The sequence below is a fragment of the Tympanuchus pallidicinctus genome, unplaced genomic scaffold (assembly GCF_026119805.1).
Source record: "Tympanuchus pallidicinctus isolate F22 unplaced genomic scaffold, pur_lepc_1.0 scaffold16, whole genome shotgun sequence".
NCBI lineage: Eukaryota > Metazoa > Chordata > Aves > Galliformes > Phasianidae > Tympanuchus > Tympanuchus pallidicinctus.
Genome location: NW_026294679.1, coordinates 33689923 through 33712934, shown reverse-complemented (window position 1 = coordinate 33712934; position 23012 = coordinate 33689923). Strand labels below are relative to the sequence as shown.

The 23012-nt window shown below is 40.1% G+C and overlaps 1 protein-coding gene across 3 annotated transcripts in view; it reads left to right on the top strand.

Moving 5' to 3' along the window:
• PRKG1 (protein kinase cGMP-dependent 1) overlaps positions 1–23012 on the top strand; it is a 400374-nt gene that overhangs the window by 250584 nt on the left and 126778 nt on the right. For all 3 annotated transcript variants that reach the window (XM_052677567.1, XM_052677566.1, XM_052677568.1), the window contains exon 5: positions 5642–5705. In XM_052677567.1, the coding sequence (XP_052533527.1) occupies positions 5642–5705 (64 nt within the window). The remainder of the gene's footprint in view (positions 1–5641; positions 5706–23012) is intronic.

Here is a 23012-nt window from a genome sequence, read left to right as displayed (position 1 = left end):
TGGAGCAGTATGTGTCAGTTTAAGAAGGCAAAGAGAAGATAACATAAATGATTTCACAGTGACTTTTCTGAGTGTTTCCAGTAAGGCCAGAAACAAGTTTCTTAGCTCTTTTGTTAAGACCAGACCATGGCAGAGCTAGTAGTTCATATCTGACACAACTTGATGGCTCTGGATGGCTGCCTGTTATAGAACGTTTCTAGCTTTAGTTGCTGAAAACATTTTATGTGAAAATCCTAAATCAAGAGGCAGCTTCTATTAGGTAAGATTTATTCTCCATTCTTTCAGAGAGGAGAGGCAGTGCTTTAGGGGCATCTGAAATGTGGTAAAGAAAGAGCAAAAACATTTAGCGTTTTTCAACTTTCATTCCAGCTGGGTGCAAAAGGAATTTCAGGGAATGCAGACAGACTCCATTCCTTGTTGCTGATTTATTTTGATTTTTAAACTATGCTTACCCATCTGGCCTAAGGCAGAGAACAATGGCAACAACTGCATTTGTTACAGTGCCAACCAGTAATAAAAGATAAAGCCTTTGTTTCTCCTTTAACCCATAAGGGCTGCTGACTGCAAAACTAGATGAACACTTCTAATGAACACCCTTTAAAAGCTGAGGAAACACATCTTGAAGTGCATTTAGAAAGTGAATAACTGCTTTTGTGTTGGGCTGAATACAACACACAGCCAAGGACCCTGCACCATTCTCATGCGTGTCAGAACAGATGCACTGACTGTAGAGTGCTGGCATTTTTGCCATGGAGTGTTTCTTTGGATAGAATCAGCCCCTTGGATTGCAGCCAGGAAAATTTGGAAGCCCATGCTAGCTTAATACTGGGGTAGTCCCCTGGGATGAATGAAAAGTTACGCAGTCACTACTTCATGTACTTCCTGGAGATCGTAGGGTAACAGGGAATGTTGCTTGCATCTAAGTCAGAGGCTACAGATCACTGCAGATCAAGACATGACCTTTTGAGCCTCCTTCTACCCCCTTTCAAATTGGGAATGTCTTTGCTTTTGTATTTGGACAGAGATTCCTCATGGACATTTTTGCACAGTTGTTTTTCCCTGTTTTGGCATCCTCTGTTTAACATGTTGAGCTCCCTGTTAGTTTCCAGAGCCAGCAGGAAAGCTGCTCTGCAGTTCCTACTGACAGCAAGTAATTCCCCACAGTGCCCTCACAAGGTCTATGGATTGTCAAGTACAAAACATTCCACAGCTGAATACCATGGGGTATAGCTAACAAAAAGTTACCTCATTGCCAGCTTGAGCAGCTCTACCACCAATGCAGCTAGTTCAGTTCTGTATTGTAGTCAAAGGAAAGTCTAGCAAAGCTAGGGACAGGAAGCAATAAAGCATTGTTGTGTTTGTGGATAGATTTAAAAACATGAAGGTTTATTGCCATTTGCTGTGAAACTCAATTTGCTTATGCAGACTTGAGCCATGAAGCCACTAACCAGGCAGAAAACCCTGGGTAGGAATCTGGTTATCCTCACTGTGTTCTAAAAAGTAGCATTGTAGGATGGCTGCTCTTCGGGTGGGTTTTGAGTATTTTTGCAGATGGAGCATATAAAATAGTAGTAGAATGGGTAGTGGTTCCTTTAGTGGAATGGAATCATTCTACTAGTGAGTAGTAGAAACATTTCTGAGTACCCATGTCACTATAAAAAACTTTGAGGAGTAGGGGGAGACTGCAGCTGAATAGAACTTCACTGTCTTTATTCCATACCCAGATTTATGTCATTAATCTCATAACGTAGGCAGAAGTTCTTATGATTGTGTTTTTTTTAAACTGTTGCTGTTACAAGCATTACATGCTGCGGTGTTGATCACCAACCAGCTCTTTGCATCACAGGGGAGTTTGCAGCGGAGCTGGAGCATCTTCTGCAATGAAACACTCACCCATTTTTTCTCAAAATATGTTTAAAGGATTAGGCAGCAGAAAAGGCCCTGGTCACCTTCTGTCTGACTAGGAGTGCCCAGGGTGTTCAGCCAGGATGAACAAGAAGGGATGCTGATACATGCCTCTGCCTGAGTTGTGTCTGAATGTAGATCTTTGCCTTTCAATAACGTTTTCAGTGCTCTTCATTATTGGGAACACAAGGCAGCTGGACGAAGTCCCTAGGACAGGGTTTTCAGACGTGGCAAACACAGCTTGAAGGCAAGGCTGCACACGTTGTTGGCATCCAGTCTGTGGAAGATGCGGTTCTTTCACTATGTAGGTGATGGTTATGAAGAGAACATCACCTGGATGTTTTAAAGCCTTCATTACTTAAGTTTATTTTTTTAAGGACTGGGGTTAAAAACACTTCATAGGGCAAGTTTGGGTTTACTTAATTCTGCATTTTTAGTCATGGACACAGGATAGATCATTTCATAATGGAATTGAGCCATGTTTACTTTGATTTCTTCTATCATAAATAATGGATATATCTGAATTGAAATGCTGGATGTTCTGTTTTCAGACTGAAGTTGCACTATGTAGAATGTAACTCTGCTTACTTGTTGCTGTGCTACAAAATCTTTAAAGATTTCTTACTTTGGTGCCTTCTGCTCCTTTATGCTTTTGCAATATGTTTTCTACTCTGCTGTAGTGTGCTACTCAGATGTTTTCCTCTAAGCTGAGGCTTTATTTTCACTTGAGTGCAGGTATCTATGAGTGGAAGTACTTTTCAAAATATCAGTCCTCATATGCAGATCTTAAAATGCTACAGGCAGATTTTGGAAGGAGATAAGGAACTAATTTAGGATTCTGTTTGATGTTGTCATGAGGAAAACGGGAGTATATCTTATTTTAAATTGGCAAATAAAGTATACTGTGTTACATTGTGTCAATACTGTGTTATATTCTTCAGCACTTTTGGAATCTTTTTTTTTTTATCAATTCTACCATCAGCTCTATATATCTGGATTCATGATGTATTTCTAACAGGCCAATAAATGTTTTCTCACTGTTTTTTCACCAAGGCATTTGTTTGAAACAGTTTGGGTGTTTTTGATTCATGTTTTTTGGGGATATATATTGGACTGCAGTGATGGGCAGTTTTGTATAACTTCCTCCAATGAAGTCCCACTACGATTTGGCTGTACTGCCACCTCCACTAAATCCATGATGTATTTTTGAGAACTCTTTGGCGTAATGTAGTTGGAATTTGTTGTATTCTACAAGTTCTTTTTCTCTCTTGCTGTGTTAAATTTAGAAGCTTTTCTCTTAGGCAATTTTTCTTGTTTATTTAATATCCTAAGATTTCCATAATAAGACTTTTAATTGTCTTAGAGATTTCCTGCTGTTCCCATATTTTTTTCACGTTTGGGCTATAATGAATGTGCTCTGCTATCCTTCTATGGGTTGCACAGATTCACAGGATGTAATAAGCTTTTTTTTAAAAAAAAAGAACAAACAACAAAAGCAATAAAATAAAATGTTTGCAATGAGGTTGTCCCCCAGTTTGGGAATGCTCTGATGCAACCTCAGTAGAACTTGCCTGGATGTTTTTGAATGTTATCTTCTATTAGTTTGCTACTTACTTGCAAATGCAAATGTTTTTGGAATAAGCTTTTGTTCTATAATTAGGCCTGGGCATCACATAATGCCTTTTTAGTTGTTTTGTGGTCTGTTGCATTGCTTTTCCATTGAAAAAGAGTGCTTTCAAAGGAAGAAGAAAAAGTTGAGAGCCTGAGTAATCACAATTTTTTTTCTGCATCAAGTTGTTCAATTTAGTTCTGCTGTTAATACATATTAATATATATACATTGCTGTTTCTGTTTTTAATAAATAGAAAGTCTGGAAATATGTTTTAATTCCACAGCAGTGTGGCATACATTTAAGTTAATAAAAACAAATTCTGCTTTAATTGTAATTGCAAATTAAGTTCACTGGGCACTTGACGTGGCAAGGAAGCTTGGCCTCGGACAGAGTATTATTTGCTAGCATGTTCTCTGCAAAGTCTGCAGACCTCCCTTTCTTTGTAAGGCTGAATTTCTTCTGGATGCACCAACAGCCACCAAATCGTGTATCTAGAAACTGCTTTGGGCTCATAGAACCTGGGTGGGTGATTACTACCCAGGCAGAAGACAAGACCTGCTCTGCAGCAAGTTCTGCGTTGCAAAAACCTTGTGAGTTTTTGGTTTCTGGAAAGTTATGGAAATTATGGAGAACAATATCTATGCAGTTATGTGATCAAAAGTAAAATGTGAAATCTCGTGTGGAAGGAAAAATCTGATGTGGAAGGAAAAATCTCATTTACTGAAGGTTTTATTTACTTCTCTGCAGGGATCTACCCCTAGCAGCCCACTCCCTCCTAACTTTGCACCTGATCATCAATGTTTCTGAGACTAGAGCAACACACTAGGGATCTAAATTTAATATTAGGAGCATAATCTTATGCATATGCTTTGCAATGAAGCGTGATAAAGCAGCTCATGTTCTTGGAAATAAAACTCAAAAGAGCAATAGCATCTCAGTTCTATGTTTGTGCTAATATCTCATGTGGTTGCACTGCTAATTAGGCTACTGATGACAGGCATTTTTTAGTTAAAGTGGTTAGAGTTGTTCTTTCCTACCTCAGAAATGTACATTGTGCCCACGTGTTTTGTTTGGTGTCACCTGGGAATTTTGATGACTCAGTCAATTTCACATTGCTCATCCTCCCAGAATTCAGGCCTGTAGACCATGGGTGCATTTCTCTCCCACCTCGACCAGAAGGTCAAGTCTGGTGTGGGAGATACTGGCAAGTGAAATTCTACCAAAAAAAAAAAAAAGTGGAAAAGTTTCTACTTTGGCAAAAGAGAACAAGCAAGCCTTGGATGAGATCTTCAATAATTCTAACTGCTATTCAGTTCTTTTTTGTTGCAGTCTTTGTACTCTTTGTACTCCACATTTTTGTCTGTGTAGTCTCAGTCATTCATAGAATCATATCTAGTTTCGATCACATCCACAAAGTCCTTGGGCATGCTGTTCCAGTGCATCACCACACTCCGAGTGACAAACTTCCTCCTAATATCTAACCTAACCCTCCCCTGTCTCAGTTTAAAACCATTCCCCCTTGTCCTATCACTATCCACCCTTGTAAACAGCCATTCCCCCTCCTGTTTATACACTCCCTTCAAGTGCTGGAAGGTCGCAATGAGGTTTCCCTGGAGCCTTCTCTTCTCCAACAAGCCCAGTTCCCTCAACCTTTCCTCATAGAAAAAAACTAAGAAACATAGGAGAAACTAAGAAAGGACCTTTCTCCCTTTATCTGCTGCTGATTGGAGTTATCCCTTTTGCATTTGTGGTCTGTTTATTAATTTATTTGTTTGCGTCTGGTGAGGTGGAGCAGGAAAGATTTGCTCAGTCATATATGTGACTGAACAGATTTGCAGCACATATTCATTCCGTTAAGTCCTTAATTGAGTCATAGTTGATTACCAGCTTTACAAGTGGTTCTCCAGATGTTTACCACGAGTGGTCTCCCGTCGTAACAAGTCAACAGTTAAAAATACATCTAAGCTGGTAGATGAAGATTGGATTCCCGTGATGTATGTTGATTTTCTGCTGACCTCTTGTTCAGCTGCAAACGATGAGGGCCAACTACAAATGAAACAACTGCAGCTGAGTTTAAAAAAGATAGGGAGCTATGCATTAATTAAAATTTCTCTTGTATTTCAGTGTTCCCACATTCCAGAGCCTTCCTGAGGAGATACTCAGTAAGCTTGCAGATGTCCTTGAAGAGGTAAGTGTGTTTAATTTTGAGAGCTAATGAGTTCAGAGTTTGTGAGTCTTTTGGTAGCAATATCCAGGCTCTTTTCCAAAAGAACAGCTTCACAATTTTACTCCCAATTATGGTTGACTAGTCCAGCCTGTCAAGAGTATGAGAGGAGTCGTGTGGAAAAAAATGGATTCATTTCTGAACAAGGCTTACATGTCTTTGATCGGATTTCCATCAAAACATTTGTTTCCTGCATTGTGTAAAGAGGAAACCTTCTGCCCTGGGTCACTGGTGGGGAATAGGGCACGTGGAAATACCATTTCTTTTCAGATGTGATGGGAGACTTACATTAGAAGCCAAAACCAGGCCTTAGAGTAGGTGTTATGGAAAGGCTACTCTCATTAGAATTACAGCAGAGATGGGCAGGTATAATATATGTCAGGAATTTTGAAAGCCTGAAGTTGTGCCTTGCCTACCTGGCTGTAACTGGTATCTCATTAGCGTCAGGCTCTCTATTTAAAGTCTTGTCCTGTAAGCAAATGTGTAAATTGGATGCAAAATATGAGTTGAAGGCAGTTTGTCCGTATAGTGTATTCAGATACCTCTCCATTCTGGACCTGACAAATTGCTTGTTACTGAACACTACAGAAACTGTTAAGAAAACCCTTTAAAATGTAGCCTCGTGTGATTTAACTGTAGGAAACTTGTGTACAGCAAGGTGTTTTTTGTCATTCCTTGTTACTTTTTTTTTTTTTTTAATACAAGCCAATCATAGGAGCCAGTCCTAATAAACGTTTATGGGAAATTGTTTCTCTGTACTAAGTACTACCTCTGCCACTGATTTTAAGAAACAAAGCTGCTGACATTTAACTTGATTTCTAGAGCATTGGTAGGACATTGTTATTTCTTCGCCTATTTATTTAGTATACAGATGAATTCACGTTTATCATGCAACATAATTGCATATTCATAGATAAGCTTTATTTCCTTTACTGCTGGAGAAGTCTTCAGATTTAGAGCTGTATTGCCTCTTTATGCTGTGAACTAAATGTGCATATCTCCAACACGCCTGATCAGAAACAGGTAGTTAATTTGCTTGGATCACATAATCAATGCTAAGCTCCTTATTGAGAGTTAACAAAAAGATTCAAGGGAGAGTGGGCTTCAGGAGGGAATCAGAACAAATATCAGTGAATAAATTAGGCATTGAAGTAGTAATCATTTGTTGGTTGGTCCAAGACCACTCTTGTTTGTTTTAAACACTAAGGGCAGCTGCTATAGCCATGTTGTAAGGTTGTTCCCTGTCCTTACTGGGTGATCTGCAGGATATGGCTCCCAAAACAAATTGCTTCCAGTTTCTGATTTGGAGTCATCCTTGTTATTCCTTGTGTTTTAATTTGACTTAATATATTTTGCATAAACTATAACATTTTACTATTACACAGTGCATCTTATTTAACAGTATCCAACATGCTGAAACTAGGCAGCAATAGCTTTACTTTATCTTCTCTGTTGCTGTAACGAATGTTGAATAAAAGTGACTCATTCAGACAATTAGAAGCGGGGAAAAATCTTTCGTAATGTCAATGTTTCATGCAATTTTTCTTCTGATATACTTCTGTAAATTAACGCAACACTTCTGTCCTACATTCTTTAAATTAATTCTAAAAAGTGTTAACTAAAGCCCAGAAGAAAAGAAAAACAACATGCTGTTTAATTGCCCATTATCAAAATCAAACCTGGGAATGGCATTAAGAAGACAGAAGGAAAAAGGTCAATATTTGATGATATAATTTAATTTCTGGAATTGGTGGAAATACTAACTCAAGTTGCGTAGCACAGATGACTCGAATGAGAATTAACAAAACACTGGGGAATCTCTCTTTCAATTGCAGTAGTTCTGACTTGTGTATCATCACTCACATCACTGCAATTTCTTGTGATTTATAGGCATGTGAAAGTCAAAGCACATTTATGGAGCTCAGCATTAGCAAATCCAAACTCAAGCTACCCATTGTATTGACAAGGCCGTAGCTGCTCCCACTTCTAGACTGAAGTTTCACTGGACCCAGGCTGGCACAGCTGGCACTTATCTTGCAGGTTACTACTACAGCCAAACAATAGCCAGATTTGGGTAGAGCTTCTGCAAGTGTCCAAAGCCTACCTCTGTCTCCTTCCTTACCAATTTAGTTAAATTAATGTATTGTAACGTGACATAGATGGTTGCTAATTACACAATGTATAGCTGACTCTTTATTAATGTTTTTCAAAATGTTTTATTAACGTTTTTCAAATCACTGCAGTGATTTTTCACTGCCATGGAAAGCTGAGCAGCCCTTTCAGCAGAGATGGTGATTTAGCTTGGCTTTGATGCCATCTCTGTTGAAACAGCTCTGTTTGGCCTATGATTTTATTGCATTGTTTATCCTTGTGCTTACTGAACATAATGCATGAGTCAATGAGTAATATGTTTCTGCAGCTGAAGACTTGATATTTATTTTGCTTGGGCTTTGGAAGTATTAAGGAAGTGGTTTGTGTAGTCACTCTGTCTGCCTGTAGGATAGTCCCCTCAAAGCACCTGTAACTGCTTGCCTAAAACAAGCTTGATATGTGGGAGGAAGCATCAGTGATACGAAGTTCCTATGAGATTGATCCAAATTATTGGATAAGTAGAGAAAACAGATTTGAATTATTATGTTTTGAGTCACACAAGCGGACTTTGTGATCAGCTTCACCCTTGCTTCAAATAAACCGAGCTAGTGGCAGAGGTAGCTGTCTGGGAGAGGTGGGGAAGCAAAGGTTAATGATGTTAATGCTGTGCAGGGGATGAAGGACCAAAATTAATCATTCTGCACGACAAACAACTTTGTTATCCCTCTTTGCTGCGTACTTGAGATGTGAGATAACACTCATTACTAGTGTCTAGAAAAAGTGTACTAATGACATTTTTCTGTTATCCCCAATATCTTCCTCATTTTCCTTTCTTAGTTTTTGCTTTTTCATATTCTTCTTCAGCTGAAAAACTCCTTCTTGACCTTGTTGTGCCCTTGGCTGCTCTTTGTTCAAAATCAGTTGCTCAGTGACAGTTGCCTCTGCCATGTATTCACAGTCTTGTTATCAAACAGCATTGAACTGGTAGCAGAGTAGTTTGTTGTTTTTTTTTGTTTGTTTGTTTTTGTTTGTTGTTTTTGTTGTTTTTGTAAAGCCAGTTGAGCCAGTTGCCATGTTTATGTTTAAATACTGGAGTATTAATACAGTAAGAGGAGGTAAGTTGCCAGCATGTGTCTTAAACATCACTGTTTATCCCTAAACAAGTGCTGTGTGTCTCACATGTCCTGATACCTGAATCAGCAATATAAGTATATAAGTATCTTTGCTCTGTTTCCTTTGGGAAACAGTACAAGAAAGACATGGAACTGTTAGAGCATGTCCAGAGGAAGACCACAAGGATGATGAGAGAGCAGGAGCATCTCTTTATGAATAAGGGTTGTGGAGGATGGGCTTGTTCAGCTTGGAGAAGGTTCCAGGGAGACGTCACTGTGGCATTCCAGTACTTGAGGGGAGCTTATAAACTGGAGGAGGGCTGATTTTTTTACACCATCTGATAATGATGGGACAAGAAGGAACTGTTTTGAACTAAAAGAGTTGAGATTTAGATTAGATGTTAGGTGGAACTTCTTTTCTTAGAGGCTGGTGCAACCCTGGCCCACACTGCCCAGAAGAAGCTGGGATGCTCCATCAACATTTGCAGAGAAGACCAGGCTGGATGTGGGGCCCTGGTCTGCCTGATCTGGTGGGCATCAATCAGCCCATACAGGGGGATTGGAATTAGGTCATCTTTAAGGTCCCTTCCAAACCTAAGCTATTCTGTGATTTTCAGCAAGGGGTTATTAGGAAGATACTGAACTTGCCATTGTATTTATTTACAGATTAACTCCGTTCATTATGTCCTAAAGAAAGGTTAAGCAGATTGGTAGAAGCAGATCAAATTGCCAGGATCTGCACTACCAATGAGAGAAAGAAGGGTTTTTCTGTGGTCATAGAAAAAGAGGAAGGTCAGGGAACAAACCACCCAAGCACAGAGCACCCGAACTCTCAGTATGTGACTCCTCATGGTAAATGTATAGGTACAACATTTGGCAAAACAGACTTGAGAGCAGATACTGTGAAAAAGGAATTCATGGGCAGAGAGAGGGACAGCTGAGCTTGAGAAGATGACTGACGCATCTGAAGGAAAAGAAGTTAATCCAGCATCTTTGTTCCCATTGTGGCCAAGGGTAGGAATGAGGTAGTATTAAGCATGGGTAATACTCAGAGTCTCTGGGCTCTGACATCCCTTTCTGTTTTTTATTTTTTGTTTGTTTGTTTTAGGACAAAAATTACATATTTCATTGTGTCCTGCTTTCAGCTGAGACAGCATTATATTAGCATTATAATAGCACAGCAATGTTGTGGTTGTTGCTGAGTACTGGGAATGCTCCAGGAGGAGAGGTGGAGCCTAGACAGCTGGCCTGAATTAGGCAAGGGCTTATTCCGTAGCGCTTGACAGCGTGTGGGAGGCTATAGAGCTGGAATGGGGATCAGCCCCTGCTCAGGAATTGGCTGGGCAATATTGGCTGGGCAGTATACTGGTGGGTTTTTGTTTTTGTGCGTTCTTGTTTTTATTTTCCTTTTCTGTCTTAGTAAATATTTTTTGTCTCATCCCATGAGTTCTGTTTTGCTTCCAGTTCTCTCTCTCATCCCACTTGGGGGAATGAGCAAACAGCTTTGTGATGCTGAGCTTCCTGCCAGGTTAAACCACAACACATTTTCATCTTGAGGTTGGTTCCCTTTCTTGTAACCTTTTCCTCCTTCAGGTATATCCTTTGTGTCATTCAAACGTAAATTTATATCCTTGGAAGATTTATGTTGAGTATTGGTATTACAGTTAACAATACCTTATAATTAAGGTTGTTTGACCTTTTCTTTTTTGAAACCATTTCCACTAGCTTATGATTTCGATGGCTTATCCATTTATCTCAAATTATTCCTTGCAGCTGCTGGCCTACAGGTGATTTTTCTAAATTTTTTTTCCAAGTTAGGCTACTAATCTTGTTTCAAAGAGTGAGATTGCTTTGTCTGTGTGTAGGGGATGTACGTGTAATCTTCCTGAGTATCTGTCCTGGGCTTCTTGATTTACATAAGGCTTTCAAGATAGGGGTAGAAATGCAGAGGGCTTGGAGAGAATAATAGGTGATCTTATGATTTAAAAGTTTTGTAGTTACAAATGCATAGAAAGGGATTGAAATAAGGTTTCACTGACATTTCTAACTCTGGGATTTTCTAAATCCTGTGTACTTGATGTTCCTTCGCTGTTTCAGATTTAGCATGTTAATCCACATCAGATGTTATGTATGAATCTTAGCAGCAAAATATTGTTTCTTTTCACAGATAATGTCAAACCTTTCTACATCAAATATATTTTTTCCTATGCATTATGTATCCAGGGCTGTAGATACCTCTGCGATGTATGCCCTCATGCTGGAGTGTGTACTTTTAAATATGAGTTAAATTCCCCCAAATCAAGGATGCCAGCCACTTAATAAGTCCTAGGCTTTGTCCTTTTACTGCCCATTTTGGGTTGGGACTGTATTTACACCCTGGGACTTTGTTCCTTATGTTCCATGTCTGTTTTGGAAACTCTCACTAGAAGTACTATTTCAGAATCTTAATTTATTGTGTTGTGGAGTCCTAAGTGCTGGTAATGTGCTTTCCATTATCCCAGGAGGCCATGGCTTGGCAACATCATTGATCCCAAAGCATGTATGGTAGTAGACAAAAGAAGCTGCCAAACTCTTTGAGTGATACAAGGGCAGAGAAATGTGTTAAATACCACAGGCTGATTATGCCAAGCCTGAACTCTGTTGGGGCAGCTCACTGCACACAGAGCATGTTCTGGGAGAGTGATCTCCAAGTGCTGAAAGCATGGATTGCAGCAGCACGTCTTAAGCCATTTAATTAATGCTGTTGTAAATTAATTTGATGAGAGCTTCTTGCCACTCTCTTTTTTTCTTTTTTTCTTTTCCATCGCGGGCGCTGTGCTTTGACAGCTTCCATGCTAAGATGCCAACCATCCTTTTTTCTCCACCTTGTGAATTTAATACAGATTAAAAATTCCTATGATGCCTCCATTTAATTAATGGAGTCTGAATGCAGTCCTCTTTTTATGTAAGATCACATGGCTAACAGTCAATGGAATGGGAGAAATACACAAAGTTAATTAGCTTTCAATATAACCGGTATTTTTTCTAAATAAGACTGAGGATCATTCTTAGGTCTTTGTAGCCCTCAGCTGATCTATCCTGCAGGTGACAGCTGTCTCCTGAATGTAAACCTTGATGACAGGTTATACCCGGACCAACAGTGATCGGCAAGAAATGAATAACACTCCGATCTGGAGGTGCAAATATGAGGGGAATTAGAAAAAAAGCAAGGAAGAGCAAGAAGTTTGGGTTAGGAAAGATTTCTGTTTTATATCTTCTGATTGAAGCTAGCGCTCTATTAGAGTGTTTAATGTTTACCAAAGGGGCTTTGGGATATAGTTGAAGTACGACGTGTGGGGGAAGTTAAACAGATTCAAATTGCCATTGTTTCATATACAGAAGAATTTCAATTTCTGATAACTCTATTTCTTATTATCTCATTTGAAAAATTAATATTTATGAAAACATACTCCAGAAAATAAGCATTTTGGGTCTACTGCCAAAAAAAACCCAACACAACAGTTGGAAAAAGTCACGTGCAGCAGTACAAAAAAGTAGTCAGCTGCAATGTCTAGAGCAGTGGAATAGAATAGCAGCTTCCTCTTAAGTACATGATGCTTTTTTTTGACCTTTAAGCCTATGCACTTCTGTGCATAGGGCCTTTGATGCTGCTGTGGAGCTGATGCCTACTAGCATGGTTTGATCAGTGAAATGTGTGTACATTCAGTGTACACATGTTGTATTTTCCACTGCAAATTGCAGCTGGAAGAACTCCAGCATAAAAAAAAATAAAAAAATCAAGGAGTGCTAAGCTAATTGGAAAATAGATCATCATCTTTCCTTTTTTTGTCAGGGTGTAAAATACAGATAAATTACCTAAATATAATTCTAGAAGATAGTAGGGAGAAACAGAAAAGCAGTCATTTTTTCCTCTACCTGATGACATGACTGTACTGTGATGCTAACTTAAAAGTTGCTCTAATATTTGCATTGGGGTAAAAGGTATCATTTTGATAAAAGCTTTTCTTCTGGTTTTCTGTAGCCTGTTTAAGCCCTTTAAAGGCAATGATGAATGACCTCACCCTTAATTATCACAGCAGAGGAAAGGAATTGTTTGAATATTCCCTGGTCCCTGACAATATGTCAAGAACCTCAACATCCATTTGTGCATTGCAGTTACCATCCTGATTGCTGTGGTTAAAATGAAGGAGATGTTTCTTTCCATAGCAGTTAAGTCTTATATCTTCTCCCTGTTCTTGCTGAAGCATCTGCTTGCAATGGATGTTGGAGAGAGGATGCTGAACATGGCAAACAGTTGGTCTGATGCCACAGAACCCCTTCCTTTGTTTGCGAGAAGCCATTCATTGATGTTCAGGGCAACTTCTTGGAAGTTTGGGGATGAGAAAGAATAACTTTGTGACTGTCCCTTTTGCACACAGCAGAGTACATCCTTCCAGTATGAGACTGGGCTCAGAGCATGATCAACACATCTAGTGAGTTCTTCATACAGATAATGAGTGAGTTTAGTATAAGCACTCAAAATTTCATCAGGTAGATGGTTCAGGCTAAGTAGAACATAATCTTTTTTTATTTTTTACTTAAGACTGCTTTTTTTTTTTTTTTTTTTTTTTTTTTTTTTTTTACAAACAAATGGAATAAGCTATTATTTAAGTCTTCCATCCTACTAAAAAATACGTACATCTTATTTTGATGGCTTCCACAGCCATTCCATCCAAGTGGAAATGAACACGTAAGGACTAACAGATCAACACGGATCTGACACCCAGGGTACGCTCCCCTGTGCTTTTATTGGGTAGGAATTGAATGGAAAGTTGCCCTTGTGCTAGCAGTACTGATTCTCTGAAAACAAAAATCAACCAAATAACATCTTACACAAATAAAACAGGGATGGGAAACCGAAGGGGGGGGGGCTGGGGGGGGGCAGTACACCTTATATAACTCATGTAAATATTCAAGATAAACAGGGTTAAATTTTGGTTCATATGATGTGGTAGGGGAAAATTAGTACTGCTGTTTAATCTAAAGGTGCTGGGAAGTCAAGATGTCATCAAGTCCTTGACTGTTTTTTCTCAATTTTATTCCTTTTCTAGATGTAATGCTGTCAGCAGCAGGAAACTCTGGTGCTGTCTATATCAACAGAGCACGCAGATTTCTTTAGAAAAAGCATTAAGGGATGTAAAAGTGAAAAACTTCCTGAAAATATGCATGTAGGTATTAGTGCAAAGAAGTTTATTTGGGAATCTATGAGTAGATGTTACCCTTGCAAAATTCAGATATCATAATTATAATGAACATAAAGTTTCAGCACCTGAATGGCCAAGACCTTGAATGAGTTAACCATTATGTACCTTGGAAAAAAACACATCACCTGTGCAAGAACTGTTTAGCTTGGGTTCCTGCAGACTCAGCTGAGTCTTGGCTGGATTTAACACGCAAAAAACAGATACTTAGATACAAGGGGGAGGATTGGGGCAGGGAAGCCCTTATCAAGCAGGAGATGGATCAGGAGCTCTCCTTTTGGCTTCAGCAGGCCAAAGGCTGTGGTGGTGCCCTGACCTCTGCTCAGTGTAAATTGTAGAGATCAAATGGCCCCAATGGAACATGAATTAAATCCCCAGTATGCAAGGAAATACCTTGGATCCTGAATGTTAATACAATAGGGCGATCCTTTACCTCTATTTAGCATACCTCTAAAATTCATTACACTTGTGTTCTGCTCATCGCAGGTTTTTTCTTTAGAAATAGCTCAATATTCCCATCTTGACTAAATCCATTCATGGCAGTTAAAACAGCAGCCACTGGCCTTTGCAGAGTCTGGTTCCTCTTACAATTTTCTCTCCATTTGGGCCAGCTTGGTGATGATCATGGTATTTTCACCTCACCTCATTCTTCATTTACTGCTGAAACTCTCTTTTCTCCAGTGAAATCCCTTTAGTGAACGTGCATGAGGCCATTTCCATGTCTTGGAAATGACTTCTGAACTGCAAATGTATAGCTTGTGTGTCTCTGTTAGCAATTGGGCCCTACTCACAGTGGGACCTGTTGGGTGTTTGCAGTGGCTACAGTCATTGACCAGACCAAGACCTGCAGCCACACAGGGCTTCTGCCAAATCTGCTTTATGATTGGAGAATTATGCTATCTTTTAAACTGAATTTTATTAAATGACTTTTAAAAATCTCTCAAGAAGCAGTTTGCATTTATGATGAAAATCTGAGCTGTTTTGGAAGGATCTCATTCAGAGGCTTTTCATGGGGAACTGGATTGCACCAGAGGTGGCAGGAATTTATTATTATCAAATATTAATTGGTTCTCAGAAGTACTCCTGCCCTTTTATTTTGGCTGACTTCTTCTGCCACAAATACAATCTGTTTGTTTTTTTCTACTGCAGATTGCAAAATGCACTAAAGTTTTGTCAAAGTTTTTGAGGCACCATGGCTGGAGTATTGCAACTTATATGGCCCACCAAAGCATGTAGATACATGTATGTGTACAGAGACGGTAAATCTATGCAAGAATCACATTTGAATGGGTGGGAGTTCGAGGTTCTAAAGAGGTTTCCTTAGCTGTTAATACAGCACGGTTTCAGCATGGAGCAGGGAGCTGAGTATTTAAATGGATCAAAGAAGAGGAAGTAGTTGAAGTGTGGGGATGTGCCTCCCCACCTAGAGAAGCTACAGGCTGCTCATCAATATAAAGCATTAGTTCTCCTGGCTACTCAGCAGCATCCTGCAGCGAGGATGGGAAAGCCACTGTTGGTCTTCATAGTGTGAGTGGAGAGTTCTGCAGGGAGTTGTGCCACTCTTTAGCACGATCCCACCGGTGTTGTACAAGGGAAACTTTTTCTAGGTAGGCGCAGTCATGGAGTCATCCAGATATTTCTTGATATCCATGGAAATAATAATGCAAGGTGATGTTGTGCTGTTACCCCTCCTGAGGTGCAGCCCTGGCAGAGGCTCTCAGAGCACAGCCTTAAAAATCTCTAATTTATGGCTTATTCTTTGAATGCCTGCAGAGACCACCAGAGATGATGGAGTTGTGAAATCACGTTGTAGGAATGCTAATAACTTGAGAACAAGTGGAGACTCCTGTTTTCAGTCTGAATCTTGAAATGCAGTGTTCTTGTTGCAAACTTCACGCATCTTCCAAAGAAGTTTTAGCCTTGCCTGTTTGTCAGCTTCCTCTGGAGGAGCATCATCCTTTCCTGATTATTATGCTGTCCCCTGTGTTAAGCATCTCTCTCGTTAGCAAAAACCTCTCACCTAGCTCACTGCATAGAAAATCCACTTCTGCTGTGATGTGGTTGGTATCAGGGCACGTGACAGTGTCATGGAACAGTTTCTTAGGGAGCAGAGGTAACTGAAACACTGCTTCAAGCTTCAGAGTTTTTTTATTATAATAATAATTATTCTTTTGTAACAATGGTTGAGTGGAGATTAAGTTCTCTTTGTGAAAACTCCCTGATAAGTTACTCATTTACAAAGCTGCCACATTTGGTGATGGGCAAACCTGGTTGCTCTGACAGCTTGGATTAAAACTAGCTCTAATCTATCTGGAATGTATTTCTGTACTATCTGTAAATGGATTTTTTATCCTGTCCATCACAGCCAGAAAAGAAAGGAAAAGGAAAAAAAAAACAAAAACAAAAACAACCACCAGTAACAAAATAACCTGTTCTTTTGTTTCTAATCTTCAATGATTCCCAGGGTTTCATAGATGTGAAAAAAGGATTTAATGAAATCTGTAATGTATCATTTCCACAAGCAGATTTACAGATTTTTTTTTTAAGCATACAAGGTTGATTTAAATGAGTGGTCACAGCAAACTCTAAAGATCCAAGCAGAGGTCTCCTGTGTGATGCAGCCACGTTCCAACACCTGCTGCCTCACAGCAGTTTGTAAGAAGCATTGTAGCATGCCTGGATATCAAAACCTGTTGTGGGTTTATCTGTGTGAAGAGGTTGGAAGGTATGGACAAACATCCACCTACTTACTGTCTTGAAGTAAGTTTGAAAGTTTGGCACCAGTTTCATCCAGCATGATGGGCAGAGTACAGATTCATACAGCTAATAAAAGTAAAGTATTAATACTTTTGTTGCTGAGTTGTGCTAAACATGGTACAGCATTGTTTTCTCTCAGTGAATTACCCAAGAGGAAAGCCACACACAGATGTCACAGTTTTAATGCCTGCTGTGTGAGCTCAGGCCCAGCAGTCTGGTTTGCAAGGAGCACTTCTGGGGCTGATAGCAGCACCTGCTGGAGCTGTTCTGACAGCCTGGACACATGCCTCCCAAGCCTTATGTTTGAATCGATGAGGTATTTGCTTGATGCCACGGCTTTGTGCAGGGACAAATGAGACTGGGGGCTTCTGCTTGCTGTAATGGGAAGCCTGCTGGGAGAGCTCATGGCTATTTCTGTCCGGTGAGATCATCTTCTGTAAGCTTAATCTAATAGCAGTTTCAAAAAATGCCTTGTTTTAACTCGCGTATTGCTGGTTACATACATAGGCTCATGTTGGTGGCAGTAAGCTTGCCTGACTTGTCTCATTTTTCTTTTCTGGAACCAAAGAAACAAAATCCAACCTTATTTGCAAATGTTGCATGATTTCCAGTCTGTACTCCTAAATGGTATGAAGCAGAAAAAAGTGAATTGCTTCTAGTAAAGCTCCTTTTATCTTTAGAAGGTGCATTGTCTGCACTTTATCTGTAAAAGCAGAAAAATATAATTAGAAATTACGTTGAATATTAATTAATTTGATGGGTGTTTTCCCTTTGATTTGAACTCTTTTCCACTGGCTTCCCCTATAACATTGCCCACAGTGACACCTACTGGCATTCGAAACAAGGCTGGCTTGCAGGCTGATGCCTCCTGGGCAAGTCATGCGGGGGGATGAATTAATGAAATCCAGAAGATGGAAAGCGTGGCCTTGGAGATACCTGTGGCCGCCTAGGGGATGGCTCTGGAGCAGGCTGTGGGTGCTGCCTCCCCACTCTGTGCTGGACATCGTGCCTGTAGTCTTGTCTACAAGCTGAATGAGAGCCTTCTGTAATGGTGACAGTCAGTGATCTCAGCTCTGTGCTTAGAGAATAAGCAAACATTAGAAAGGGGAGATGCCTCCCTTCCATGGGCTGCAATGACTTCTCAAAGCATAACACTGCTGGCAGATGTTTTTGTTGCCAGGAAGTTTATTTTCCTTGGGAAATGAACTTGCCTGTGCCCTTTTGTGTAGCTTTCATTTTTGTGTCTGTATATTAAACATTCAATTAAGGTCCCGAGGTTATATGTGAGCTAACTTCTTATTTGCCACTTTTGGTGTGGTATTTGCAGTATCTCACAGTTGTAATAGTAGTAATCGAAAGTGTCTTTTTGATAACAGAAATCCATTTTATCCTTAATCCATGAAATACTAGGCATTGGATATCTTAATAGATGACCACAAGACTAAGCTGCTGGAGGAAAACAGAAAGGCATTAGGAATGGAGTTACTGATGTGGTAAAATTGAAATGGCCTTATTTCCATACTGAGCAGAATGCAACAAAACAGCCTTTGATATAAGTTTTATTTATATTTTTAATATGTTTCTGTCACTCTTAATAGGAAATTTTTAGTGAAGCTTCCCAGAATGAAGTTTCTGGCTCTGTCTCCCAGAAAAAGGGATGAGGGGACAACAGGTGACTGCAGGGCTCCCTGTTGACCGAATTTGTGTGCCATCCATCCAACAAAGCCACCTCCTGAGCTTTCCATACCAGCCTTCACTCATCAGAGCCTTCTCCTGCTTGCCAGCATGAAAAGCTGAAGTGCTGGAGGAAAGGTGGAATGATGCACAGCATCAGCACTCCTTGAGGAACTCATTTGGTACCAGAGAAACCTGTGGGCACATCTTTGTCAACCTGCAGCTGCAGTCCTGATATGTCAAACTGAGAATCTTCTGCTTGGAAAACCTGCTAAGCCCACTGCAAGCCACTACTGGGTAGCCTTTTCCTTGGGATTATAAAAGCTGAAAATTGAAGAAGTAAGCAACTGTCAATAAAACAGGTTTTCCTCTTGACAGTGAGCTTATCGTCCACTGAAACAGATTGCTTGGTAATGGCTAAATCCTCCTTCCATGCAGCCTGTGAATGGAAATGGGCTGGCTGGTTGCTGTAGGAGTGCTTTGGTTCTATAATGGGTTATTAGGATAAGTGAAGGGGGTGTTGATTTTGGCTTTATGTGTTTCTGAGGATGGCTGATTCGAATAGTTCATACTGACTCTAAAATGACTTGAAAAATTTGTTCCTAATCCTCATGGCATTCAGGGAGTTAGGCACTGCTGAGAACTTTGACCTTTCATTTGCAATCTTTGAGGATTATGGAAATAAGAGCTCAGAACTGTACTTGAGTGTCATACACAAGATTGGGGTATATGGCTTTGGACCCTATAAGGGGGCAGGAATGAAACTTATCTCAAAACATGGTTGAGAGACCCCTGAGAGTTTGAAACTTCAGCCTTAAGAGGAACTGCTGGTGCATCCCACATCTGAAAGACAGCAAAGCTTGGAGACTGGCACAATTCTGTCCTGTGGTGTACTGTCTTTGGTTTGGAGGGTTTGGGAAGCTGATGGCAAAGCCTGGTCCTGTTGTAAATGTACCCCAGCAACACTAGGTGGGATTCGCAGGTTTTACTTGTGCTGTCAAGTGGGAGCTTGAGGTATTCCATCATTGCTGTCTGTCAGGTGGAAACATTACAGATGCTTGAACCTAGCTTGTTGGTGTGGCAGGAAGATGAATTTTACATCAGATTACTTGCAGCTAGAGCTCTGAGCTGTGCCGAAAACAGGAAGAGCCATCTTTCTGAGTGTGAGTGCTCATCATCCTCAGGCTTACATGCCAGATGGGAGCTGATGGGTTTAGAGCACCCAGGGTTGGGTTAGCATCTCCCTAAAGCCTCCTGCTCTGCGCACCGAAGAGCACTTTGATCTCCTGTTCCTGACATTTGATTCTTCATCAGCAGCTTTGATAGCAGATGTCCAGCATTAGAAATGAAATATTAGCTGCCCTCTGGACTCCATATGCTTGAGGGGCTGTAATGTGGACAGACTGCTTCAGCTATCTGACTTGCATTTTCCACACTGGGGTGCAAATGGACAGCTGTAGTGTTAGGAGGTCATCCGATCTCAGCACATCTCACTGCATCTAGGGAACCCCAAAAAGGGGGGCAGTCCCAGCAAGTAGCAAGGTGTGTGCTGGGAAGGCAGTGACATAGATGATGAAGCCTGGAAGTCAGCTTCCTGCTCAACTGCAGGCTTCTGGGGAGTGTCCTTTTGGGCTGTCCTTGGTTCTTTATTAGAGAGTCCTGGGAAAAAGGCATGAAAGGATCTTTTGCTGGAGACCCGGGTCCTTCAGATGCCCCTTCTCCAATCAATGTTACAGCTCGTGCTGAAAAATAAGACTCCAAAGTATTTCAGAAATAATATAAAATGAGAATAACTGACTATGTTTGTAACTCAGAGGAAAGACAAGTGCAAAAATAGCTCATTGCTGGGAAATCTTATGATTCTACTGAAGAGGAAAATGCTGATGTCCTAAATCAGGGCATCAGTGGAAAAGATGCACTCTCCTGTTCCCATCCCTTCTAGTTCCTGTTTGCTATACAGGACTGGGAAATGTGAATAATGTGCCTGGTGTTACCCCGCATGCACTTTTGTGGGTGATCTTTTACTGGAGGGTGAAGGTTTTACCTGACTGTACAGGAGTGGGGTTTATCGAGTATTAGGACAAGCAATCTCTGTTGAAATAAGGTCAGTTCCATGCTTGTACACCCTTAAATCCAAGTTGTAATTTTCCACAAAAGATATAAGATATAATTCACTTTGCTTTGGAGTTCAAAATAGTCAAGTAGCAATCTATCTCTGGATCCATGTGCCATCCCTGCCTGGTAAGGAAATAGTCAGCTGTCCATTAGCAGTGCTATGTCTTGAGCCAAAAATGTGACCTAAATAGTATTTTCCAGTGTTGTTCTCTTTTTCTTTTCAGGACTAACGTTGAGATAACTCCAGAAACGCTGTAAAGCACGCAGCAGATCTCATCAGTCAAATACTAATACAGCTAGTCACTGTGTGAGAGCTAGATGAAGATGTTCTGGTATAGGGTTAATTCTTTGTATTCTCTGTTGGTAATCTGAAGTTTTATCATGTTCTGAATTATGAATGTGATTTTAGTTTCATGTTTCATTACCCTTTGGACAAAAGTCTGGAATAAGTTGTAGGCAGTGGAAAGATCTGGTAAAGTTTTCTGTAGAGCAGCTTTGTAGCAAAGTTCAAAGTGAGATGTTTGAACTCTTTTTATCACTTTGTGAAGTATTTATGTTATTCTCTTTCCACTGACGAAAGTCATTTTTGCTATTTAAAGTAATAGTTTTCCATTTCTCCTGTTTCAGTGCACGTTCAGACTAAAAGTTTACCCGTCATTGCTTTAAATAGTGTGTTTTATGTTCTTTATCTCGCTTACGCCAATGTAATTCTCTTCCAAAACCTGTTGTAATCCACAGCAATAGTTGGCAGGGTGGGAGTGGAGCTTGCGATTTATGTGTGTGCAGGCTGATCAAGCTGTGGTTCACTTTGTATAGTTAATGAGAAAAATATAGGTAAAAGGATAATATTTAATATCAACAGACAAAGCCCTCAGAGATACAGAAGGCAGCAAATGCTGTGGTAGGTGCTGTTTGATTTGATGCTGTAAGGCTTACATGCTCGGTCAGAACTGATTGTCACCTACTGAAAACCCTACAGAAGCTGCCAGACTGGAAGAAAGTGGTGAACTCCATGGGCAAAATTACCCGCCTCAGTAAAAATGTAGTGCTTTCCATGCTTTTGCTGCCAGTAAATTCTGTTCCTGGGGAGAAGTACATTTGCATATGGAAGGGTAGGCACTCTTCTTTGATTCAGACTACAAAAAGAAAATATATTTCATTGGAGGTTACTTCAAGAGTGGCTGAGTATATTCAATTAATGTGCTCTTTTATTCCTCTTGATAGATTAGGAAATTGGTTTTGATCCTCATGGCAATACAAATAACTTCTCTGAATAAGAGTACAAAATCTGTTGCAAATTAAGAAAATATATACATGAAGATTTACAGTGTTTACTTCCAGTTTCATTTTTGCGAGGAATTGATTGCCATTTTAATAATTGTGGAATGGCTTTTTGGATTTATGAAGGAGAATTTGTGTTCCATAGACAGTCTTCCACTGAAAAGAAAAAAATAAATCAGAAATATTCAAGGAAGATGGGCAGAAGAGGGGCTACTTTTTGTGCATTTCAGTGAAATTTAATAAAAAACCCATATCCTCACAAGAAGTTGCTTGCAATTTTGGAGAAATTTGATGGTGCGGCGACACAACAGTTGGTTGCTGGCTGTGTTTCCTCCCAGCAAAGCTGTCAAGGTCGTTATGCTGTTATACAGGAGGAGATCTTTTGATCCCTGTACATGCAAAGGAAAGCAAAGCGCCTCCCCTTCCCCATCAGTGCAGTGGGAATGTGCTGCTGTCTCATTTCTGGGGAGCAGTTGGGGCAGGGAGTCCCTCGAAGTGAAGTGTTCTGAGGAGCAGCAGTGGCTTTCTGTTTGATGCTTTCTGGAAATGTCATGGGATGTGAGTTGTTCAGATAGAGATTTCAGTTCTGCAAAAACTATATGTGGCCCATCATAGCTCCAGCACTCTTTCCTCGTGTTAGCACTACTGATTTCCAATGGGCAACTTAATTTCTGCCTCCCCCTTCTCCAAGTTTGCATTGACCCCATGCAATTGACTCGCTCTATCATTTCATTTTTTTTTACTTACATTTTACTTGATTTAACTATTCATTGATTTTCAGTCAGAGTAACTGATTAATTAATTCCAGTCTGTTGCATAGGTATCCTCTTTCTAATTACTTACCACTCAGTTAATTCTGCACATTTCATGTTCGTTATCTGTTAATCTGTTGTTATGGTAGTCAGCAGGCAAACTATTGGCTTTTCTACCCTGCTTCATCAACAGTCGATCTGTGTCCTGACATCACCGTTAACTTTCACCCAGCTAACTTGCTGTCTTTC